The following is a 9,888-nucleotide window of genomic DNA, read 5'->3' as shown; positions in this document are numbered from 1 at the left end:
CTCAGGCCCCTCAGGCCCCTCAGGCGTCGCGGCGCGCTCCTCTGACGCGCGGCGCCTTCCTCTGACGTCAAGCCCCGCCCCGCCCCGCCCCGGCTCGCGCGGCGCCCGCCCTCAGCAGCCCGAGCGGCTTCTTCTGAGGCGGCGGCTGAGGCAGCGCTCGGTGTCTTGGTCGCCGTCTGTGCAGCGGCAGGCTGCTCCCGTCCCGGCCGGCAGGCGATGGTACGGTGGAGTGCGCGGACGCGGGCGGCGTGGCGGCGGGCATGAAGGAGGATGGAAGGGCAGGACGAGGTGTCGGCGCGGGAGCAGCACTTCCACAGCCAAGTGCGAGAGTCCACGGTGAGCGCCCTCCGCCCGCCCCCTCCCAGCCTGCCGCCCGCCTGTCCCTCCCCTCCCCTTCCCTTCCCCTCCCCTCGCGGCCCTCGCGGTCTCCCCTGTACCGCTTCCCCGCCCCCGCCCCTCAGCCTCGCGCCGCGCCCCTCCCCCAGGCTCCGCCCCCCGCCCTGCGCCCACCTGCTCTCAGTCCTGGGCGCGCTTCCGTCGAGTCACCTGTCCGGTCCCCGGGAGTGCTTCGGGGCCGCCTGCGCCTTCCTCCCTCAGGGCTCTTCCCGGGCCGGTTTAGCGGCGTCGGCCCTCCAGGCGGTGGACGACGGTCCCGCGGCCCGCGTGCCGTGGCCTGGCACCTCCCTGGCCTGGCACGGTAGACAGGTGTGCGGGCGGGTGTCTGGCGGGACCTGGGTGGCCCCGCGCAGGCGCCGGGGAGGGGCCGGGCTCGCTCTCCCAGCCCGACTAGTCACCTCGGCCGGGTTAGCGCCCACCTTTCCGCCCCTCACCCGTCGCCCTCCTCCCCTCTTGGGCTGAGCCCGAAACCTTGCGTTTGGGTGTGAAGGCCGGCGATGGGTGGGATTGAGGGCCTGGGCAGAAGTGCTCTGTGCCCTGGAAGCAGCTTCTGAAGGAAGTCATCCTTTCTTGGTCCCCTGTTCTGTGCTGCTGGCAGGGGTCGGGAAGCGGGCTCGGCCGTGGGAGTCTACGTTGATGTTTTTACCTTTTCCTGGCGCGCTGGAACACGTTGTGGTTGTGTTTGTTTGTTTTCATAGCAATGTAAAATATATCCATGTTGTGCATATCCCTCCCCTCTTCTAACTAACTTCTCTCAAATTCAGTCAGTCTCTTGGTTTTTGAGAATTGCCTGGTTTGTGTAGTTCTTGATCTAGAAAATTGAGAATCACTTTGCCAAGTCATATCTTGGAATAAAGAGGTATAAATTCTGAACTGGTGGACTCTGCTACGGCATGTTAGTTTAAAGTTTTAAATTGAAGCTAAAATAAACAGAGAAGTGCATCATCATACATGTCCAGCTCGAAGCACTTTAAACACACCTGTGTAATTCTGAACACAGACTGTGAAACACAGTCATTAGCATCTCAGAGGCCCATCCCTTTTCCCCGTCCAGTTGCTCTCCACTCCACCAAGGGTAAGCACTGTCCTGGCTTTGGGAGGTGAGCTTAGTTTTGAACTTTCATGTACATGGAGCCTTACAGTATGCCCTCTTTTGTGTCCGATTTCCTTCCCTCAGCAGCGTTTGTGAAATTCCTCTCTGTTGTATGTAGTTGCAGTTCACCCCGAATGCTGTAGTTGTGTGACTATAGCACGGTTTCAGTAGTTTTCAGGTTTTGGTTACGAGTATTCTTGTACATGTCTTCTGGTGAACATGTGGACGCATTTGTTAGGTCCATACCTAAGCATGGAACTTCTAGGTTATTGGTTGTGGGTTTGTTCATCTTGAGTAGCTACTTTTAAACGGTTTGCCACAGTGGGTTGTACCATTTACACACTCACCAGCCCTGTAGGAGAGGCGTTATTTGCTTTCCATCTGTAGGACACTTAGTATTTTCTGTTTTTTTTTAAAAATTTTAGCCATTATGGTAAGTGTCATGGTATTTGTTGCACAAAAGACCTTATTTGCATTTTCCTGATGATAATGAATTTCAGCACCTTTTCATATGTGTATTGGCCATTTGGAAATCTTCTTTTGTGAAGAGAAGAGTCTTCAGGTCTTTTCCCCATTTTTAAACTTATTTATTTATTTCTTAAAAATAAGTAACAGCTTTTCTTTTTTAACTGCTTATTTTAAAAACAAATTTATTCAGGGTCGTAGTTGCCGCAGGCGGGGTCTTACGTTGCGGCGCGCGGGCTCCAGAGCGTGTGGGCTCTGTAGTTTGCGCCACGCGGGCTCTCTCGTTGAGGCGCGCGGGCTTAGTTGCCCCGCGGCATGTGGGATCCTAGTTCCCCCACCAGGGATCGAATCTGCGTCTCCTACATTGGAAGGCAGATTCTTTACCACTGGACCGCTGGGGAAGTCCCTTGTTTATCTTTTTAATATTGATTTGCGAGAGGTGTTTATGTTTTCTGGATATGATACTTTGGTCATGTATATGTATATATATGTGTATACATATGCGTACGTGTGTGTGTGTGTATATATATATATATAGTAAATCTTTTTTTCATTCTGTGGATGCTTTTTCACTTGCTTAATGATACCTTCTAATGAGCAGAAATTCTTAATTTTAATATAGTTCACTTTATTAGAATTTTTTTTATGATCAGTATGTTTTATGTCCTGTTTAAGAAATTTTTGCTTACTCCAAGGTAAGGAAGATGTCCTCTTGTGCTTTTCTCTAAATGGTTTAAATTGATTTGCGCCTCCCATTTAAACCTACAGTTCATCTGGAATTTATTTTTTGTGTATGTTGTAAAGTAGGATTCGTATATATTTTTTCACATGGATGTCCAATTGCTTCAGCACCATTTATGACCTTAGTCACAAATTAGGTATAACTGTATATTTGTGGGGTTTAATTTTGATTCTGTGCTGTTTCATTGGTCTATTTGTTTTTGGCTTTATTTTAAATTAATCAGATGTTCTCTTATTTAGATTGAGAAAGGGACCCACGTTATAGTAGCCAGGAGCTTTATTTTTGTCTACTACCCTAGAAACAACTCAGTTTTGGCACTGATTCTAGAATTCCTTAGTTCTGCTCCTCCTCACCCGTACTTCTCCTGGACCAGCACCCTTGGGTGGTGGGTATACGCCACTCTCTGCAGAACCAGTGCAGACAGTGACCAAGCTTAGTGAATTTCCAGTCTTTGGCTTTCCTTCCTCAAAGTATTCATATTTAGAGTGAGTATAAATGCTTGATTTTTCTCTAGGACTTGTTTCCAATTCTTTTTTTTTTTTTTTTTTTTTTCCGGTACGTGGGCCTCTCACTGTTGTGGCCTCTCCCATTGGGGAGCACTGGCTCTGGGAGCACAGGCTCCGGAAGCGCAGGCTCAGCGGCCATTGCTCACGGGCCCAGCCGCTCTGAGGCATGTGGGATCTTCCCGGACCGGGGCACGAACCCGTGTCCCCTGCATCGGCAGGTGGACTCTCAACCACTGCGCCACCAGGGAAGCCCCAATTCTTTTATTTATTAATTTTTTAAATTAAACAAATACAAAAAATTTTTAAATTTTATATTATAGTCGATTTACAATGTTGTGCTAATTTCAGGTATACAGCAAAGTGACTCATTTATACATATACATATATCCATTCTTTTTCAGATGCTTTTCCCATATAGGTTATTACAGAGTATTGAGTAGAGTTCCCTGTGCTGTACAGTAGGTCTTTGTTGATTATTTTTTATATACTCGTGTGTGTTTGTTAATCCCAAACTTCTAATTTATCCCTCCCGCACCCCCGCACTTTGGTAACCGTAAGTTTGTTTTCGAAGTCTGTGAGTCTGTTTCTGTTTTGTAAATAAGTTCATTTGTATCATTTTTTTTAAAGAGTCCACATATAAGTGATGTCATATATTTGTCTTTCTCTATCTGACTTCACTTAGTGTGATAATCTCTAGGTCCATCCATGTTGCTGCAAATGGCATTATTTCATTCTTTTTTTATGGCTGAGAAAATATCGCATTGTATATATGTACCACATCTTATTTATCCATTTTTCTGTTGATGGACATCTAGGTTGCTTCCATGTCTTTGCTATTGTAAATAGTGCTGCAATGAACATTGGAGTTCACGTATCATTTTGAACTATGGTTTTCTCTGGATACACACCCAGAAGTGGGATTGCTGGGTCATATGGTAGTTCTATTTTTAGTTTTTTAAGGAACCTCCATACTGTCCTCCATAGTGGTTGTACCAATTTACATTCCCACCAACAGGGCAAGAGGGTTCCCTTTTCTCCACATCCTCTCCAGCATTTGTCGTTCTTAGACTTTTTGATGATGGCCATTCTGACCAATGTGAGGTGATACCTCATTGTAGTTTTGATATGCATTTCTCTAATAATTAGTGATGTTGAGCATCTTTTCATGTGCTTTTTGGCCACCTGTATGTCTTCTTGGGAGAAATGTCTGTTGAGATCTTCTGTCCATTTTTTTGATTGGGTTATTTGTTTTTGTGGTATAGAGCTGCATAAGCTGTTTGTATATTTTGGAGATTAATCCCTTGTCGGTTGCTTCATTTGCAAATATTTTCTCCCGTTTTGTGGGTTCTCTTTTTGTTTTGTTTATGGTTTCCTTTGCTGTGCAAAAGCTTTTAAGTTTAATTAGGTCTCGTTTGTTTATTTTTGTTTTCGTTATTCTAGGAGGTGGATCCAAAAAGATATTGCTGCAATTTATTATTATTTTTTTAAATGTTTATTTATTTGGTCACGCTGGGTCTTAGTTGCAGCAGGTGGATTCCTTAGTTGCGGCTTGCTGGCTCCTTAGTTGCAGCACGTGGGCTCCTTAGTTGCGGCTCTCCGGCTCCCCAGTTTTGGCATGCGAACTCTTAGTTGTGGCATGCATGTGGGATCTAGTTCCCGGACCAGGGATCGAATCCAGGCCCCCTGCATTGGGAGCGTGGAGTCTTATCCACTGCACCACCAGGGAAATCCCAGATATTGCTGCAATTTATGTCAAAGAGTATTCTGCCTATGTTTTCTTCTAGCAGTTTTATAGTATCTGGCCTTACATTTAGGTTTGTGTATGGTGTTAGAGAATATTCTAATTTCATTCTTTTACATGTAGCTGTCCAGTTTTCCCAGCACCATTTATTGAAGAGATTGTCTTTTCTCCATCGTATATTCTTACCTCCTTTGTCGTAGAGTAATTGATGATAGGTGCGTGAGTTTACTCCTGGGCTTTCAGTCCTGTCCCCATTGATCTATATTTCTGTTTTTTTGTGCCAGTACCATACTGTTTTCATTATTGTAGCTTTGTAGTATAATCTGAAGCCAGGGGGCCTGATTCCTCCAACTCGTTTTTCTTTCTCAGGATTGCTTTGGCTATTTGGGGTCTTTTATGTTTCCATACAAATTAAAAGTTTTTTTGTCCCAGTTCTGTGAAAAATGCCCTTGGTAATTTGATAGGGATTGCATTGAATCTGTAGATTGCCTTGGGTAGAATAGTCATTTTGACAGTATTGATTCTTCCAATCCAAGGACACGGTATATCTATCCATCTGTGTCATCTTCGATTTCTTTCATCAGCATCTTTTAGTTTTCAGAGTACAGGTCTTTTGCCTTCTTAGGTAGGTTTCTTCCTAGGTATTTTATTCTTTTTGATGTGATGGTAAATGCGAGTGTTTCCCTAATTTCTCTTTCTGATCTTTCGTTTTTAGTGTATAGGAATGCAGGAGATTTCTGTGTGTTAATTTGGTATCCTGCAACTTTACTGAATTCATTGATGAGCTCTAGTAGTTTTCTGGCGGCATCTTTAGGATTCTCTATGTGTAGTATCATGTCATCTGCAAACAGTGACAGTTTCACTTCTTTTCCAATTTGGATTCCTGTTATTTCTTTTTCTTCTCTGATTGCCATGGCCTCAGTTCTTTTAATTATTCAACTCTTTTTGGTTTTGCCTAAAAGATAAAATATATGCAACCTTCAATTTACCATTTTAAAGTGTGCAGTCCAGTGACACGAAGTACGTTCGCACTGTTGTGCGGCCATCCCCACTCTCCATCTCCAGAACTTTTTCGTCACTCCAAACTGAAACTGTCCCCTTTGATCAGTAACTCCCCGTTCCTCTCTCCCTCTGGTAACCACCACTCTACCTTCTCTCTCTCTCAAGTTTATGGGGCTGGCCAAAAAGTTCGTTCGGTTTTTTTCATAAGAAGAGGCTCTACTAGTGCTTAGTTGTCTAACTTCCTTCGAAACAATTTTGTTAGATTGTGTTGTGACGGCTGTCGTACCAGCATATGCATTAAAAAAAATCGGGGCCTCCCTGGTGGCGCAGTGGTGGAGAGTCCGCCTGCCGAGGCAGGGGACGCGGGTTCGTGCCCCGGTCCGGGAAGATCCCACATGCCGCGGAGCGGCTGGGCCCGTGAGCCATGGCCACTGAGCCTGCGCGTCCGGAGCCTGTGCTCCGCAGCGGGAGAGGCCACAACAGTGAGAGGCCCGCGTACCGCAAAAAAAAAAAAAAAAAAAAAAATCAAAACTGGTGAATTTTTGTGTAGCCATTTTAATATTGAAGATGGAAGGAAAAAAACCAACATTTTCAGCATATTATGCTGTATTGTTTCAGGAAAGGTAAAAATGCACCTGAAACCCAAAAAAAGATTTGTGTAGTGTATGGAGAAGGTGCTGTGACTGATCGAATGTGTCAAAAGTGGTCTGCGAAGTTTCGTGCTGGAGATTTCTCGCTGGACGATGCTCCACGGTCTGGTAGCCCAGTTGAAGTTGATAGCGATCAAATCGAGACATTAATTGAGAACAATTAACCTTTTACCCCGTGAGAGATAGCCGACGTACTCAAAATATCCAGATCAAGCACTGAAAATCATTTGTACCAGCTTGGTTATGTGGATTGCTTTGATGTTTGGGTTCCACATAAGTTAAGTGAAAAAAACCTTCTTGACTGTACTTACGCATGCGATTCTCTACTTAAACATAACGAAAACGTTCCGTTTTTAAAACAAATTATGACTGTCAATGAAAAGTGGATACTGTGCAATAATCTGGAACAGAAGAGATGGTGGGGCAAGCAAAATGAACCACCACCAACCACACCAAAGGCCAGTCTTCATCCAAAGAAGGTGATGTTGTGTATATGGTGGGATTGGATGGGAGTCCTCTATTATGAGCTCCTCCCGGAAAACCAAACGATTAATTCCAACAAGTACTGCTCCCAGTTAGACCAACTGAAAGTAGCACTCGACGAAAAGCATCCAGAATTAGTCAACAGAAAGCACATAATCTTCCATCAGGATAGCGCAAGACTGCATGTTTCTTTTATGACCAGGCAAAAACTGTTAGCTTGGCTTGGAAGTTCTGATTCATCCTCCATATTCACCAGACATTGCACCTTCAGATTTCCATTTATTTTGGTCTTTACAAAATTCTCTTAATGGAAAAAATTTCAATTCTCTGGAAGACTGTAAAAGGCATCTGGAACAGTTCTTTGCTCAAAAAGATAAAAAGGTTTTAAGAAGATGGAATTATGAAGTTGCCTGAAAGATGGCAGAAGGTAGCAGAACAAAAGGGTGAATATGTTGTTCAATAAAGTTCTTGGTGAAAATGAAAAATATGTCTTTTATTTTTACTTAAAAACCAAAGGAACTTTTTGGTCCAGGTATCTCATGTAAGTGGAGTCATACAATATTTGTTCTTTTGTGTCTGGCGTATTTCACTTAGCATAATGCTTTCAAGTTTCATCCATGTTGAAGCATGTGTCAGAATTTCCTTCCTTTTTAAGGCTGGATAATATTCTGTTGTGTGTATATACCATGTTTTGCTTATCCATTCATCCGTCAGTGGACATTTGCGTTGTTTTCTGGCTACTGTGAATAATGCTGCTATGAACATGTTTGAATATTCAAATGAATGAATGAATGAATATTTGTTCTAGACCTTGCTTTCAGTTCTTTTAGGTATATACCCAGAATTGGAATTGTTGGATCACATGGTAATCCTATGTTTAATTTTTTGAGAAGCTGCCATGTTTTCCACAGCGGCTGGACCATTTTACACTCCCAACAGTAATGTGCCAGGGTTTCAGTTTCTCCGTATCTTCACCAACACATGTTGTTTTCTGTTTTCTTTAACAATAATAGTTACCCTAGTGGGTGTGCAGTGGTAGCTCATTATGGTTTTGATTTGTGTTTCCCTGATGATTAGTGACGTTGAGCATTGTTTCATGTGCTTTTGGACATTTGTATATTTTCTTTGAGGAAATGTCTGTCTAAGTCCTTTGCCCATTTTTGAATTGGGTTGTTTTGTTGTTGAGTTTTAGGAGTTCTTTATATATTCTGGATGTTAATTCCTTTGTGATTTGAAAATATTTTCTCCCATTCTGTGGGTTGCCTTTTTAAAATTAAAATCTATTTATAGTGTTCTTTGGTGGACTAAAACTTTAAATTTTGATTTAGTCCAATTTACGTATTTTTTTGTCATTGTTGCCTGTGTTTTTGGTGTTATATCCAAGAAATTGCTAAATTCAATGTCATGAAGATTTTTCCTTATGTTTTCTTCTAAGAGTTGTGTAGTTTTAACTTACATTTATGAGGTCTTTGATCTGTTTTGAGTTAATTTTTGTATGTGGTATAGTGTTTAACTTTTAAATGCTCATGTAATAATTTTACTTTCTCTTTAATATTATGAATATATCAGAGTTCTCTTGTCAGTTACTATAATGATTACATTTAGCTGCTACTATCAACTAAATGTAATGATCGATTTCCTTTCTTCCTTTTGCTGTCTTTTTTCCTTTTCCTTTTGGACTTCAGGTACACAGAATTGGATTATTTTTAATCCTTGGTTCACACATAGACTTTTCATTTGTTTGTCTGTGACCTGCTTTTGATTAACCTGTTTTTAAATAATATACACACATGAACCATCACCCAGGATTCTAAAGCATTGACTCTAGCTTATTAATACCCATCAGGAGAGCTGAAACATTGACAGTAATTTATATGTACCTATTTCTTATGCTGCCATAGTTGCACAGCAACATTTGTCTTTCAGTACATCTGTTCTTTGGATACATTTACTTAGATATCTTCAAAGTGGTTATCTTACATTGATGCCACTTTCACCATATAGTTAAAATGATCACAGATTAATACACGAGTGTACTAAAAAGTCTCCATAATCCCTTCACTAAATTAATAAGAAATAACACTTATCGAGTACTGACCAGGTTATCTTATTTGACGATAACAACCCTGTGAAGTAGGTACTTCACAGCATCTGTCACAGTGTGCGATAGAGCCAAAGTTTGAATCCAGGCAGGCTCATCCCACAGCCTGTACTCTGTTTACAGCCTATAAGGTTTAAACCTCCACCATGACAGGGTTCAGTGGCATCCAACTAGGTCAGTTACATAAAATGGAGAGTTGGCTTACTGTAAGGCTGATGAAAGGAACAAGGAGAGCCTATGAAGCTAGCTGGCTGGGAGCTTTGGGGTCTGGCTGCATAATCTAAATTCTTCCTTATCCTAGTTGTGGACAAAACTCCCTCACTTGGCTGTAATGTATTTGGGGACAATTCTAGGGTTGACTGGGACTTTTACAACAGTAGAGGTTTTAGGACCCTGCCATTTATTTGGCTCCCTTTTGGCTAAATAGGAGTGGGGAAAATGGGGGTGCCAGGAATCATCCTCCACCTGCTGCTTCCTTAGGTGAGGTTACCTGCCTTTTCCTACCATGGTCTTGCCCTCACCTCCATGGTTTACTCCTTGTGCTAGAGCTTAAAACTTTAGTCCTTTTCTCTTGAGAATGGGGGTTGCGCAGAAGATTGAGCCAATCACCAGTGTTGTACATAAATTTGGAATTCAGTTGTCTGGGGATCCATAGTCTTTTCTGACCTTTGTCATTGTTCTTCAGCCAGAGACCCCCAGGAGCACACTT

The 9,888-nt window shown here is 42.8% G+C and overlaps 1 protein-coding gene across 5 annotated transcripts in view; it reads left to right on the top strand.

Moving 5' to 3' along the window:
- The first annotated feature begins 118 nt into the window (after positions 1 to 118).
- Positions 119 to 9,888, top strand: part of LMBR1 (limb development membrane protein 1) — a 165,871-nt gene continuing 156,101 nt past the window's right edge. For all 5 annotated transcript variants that reach the window (XM_082633090.1, XM_082633088.1, XM_082633087.1 and 2 more), the window contains exon 1: positions 119 to 336. In XM_082633090.1, coding sequence (XP_082489216.1) covers positions 271 to 336 — 66 coding nt within the window. In that variant the 5' untranslated portion in view covers positions 119 to 270. The remainder of the gene's footprint in view (positions 337 to 9,888) is intronic.

This window comes from Mesoplodon mirus, assembly GCF_964341445.2.
Source record: "Mesoplodon mirus genome assembly, chromosome: 9".
Lineage (NCBI taxonomy): Eukaryota > Metazoa > Chordata > Mammalia > Artiodactyla > Ziphiidae > Mesoplodon > Mesoplodon mirus.
The sequence above is the reverse complement of the archived record's forward strand: the minus strand, read 5'-3'. Positions and strand labels throughout refer to the sequence as shown.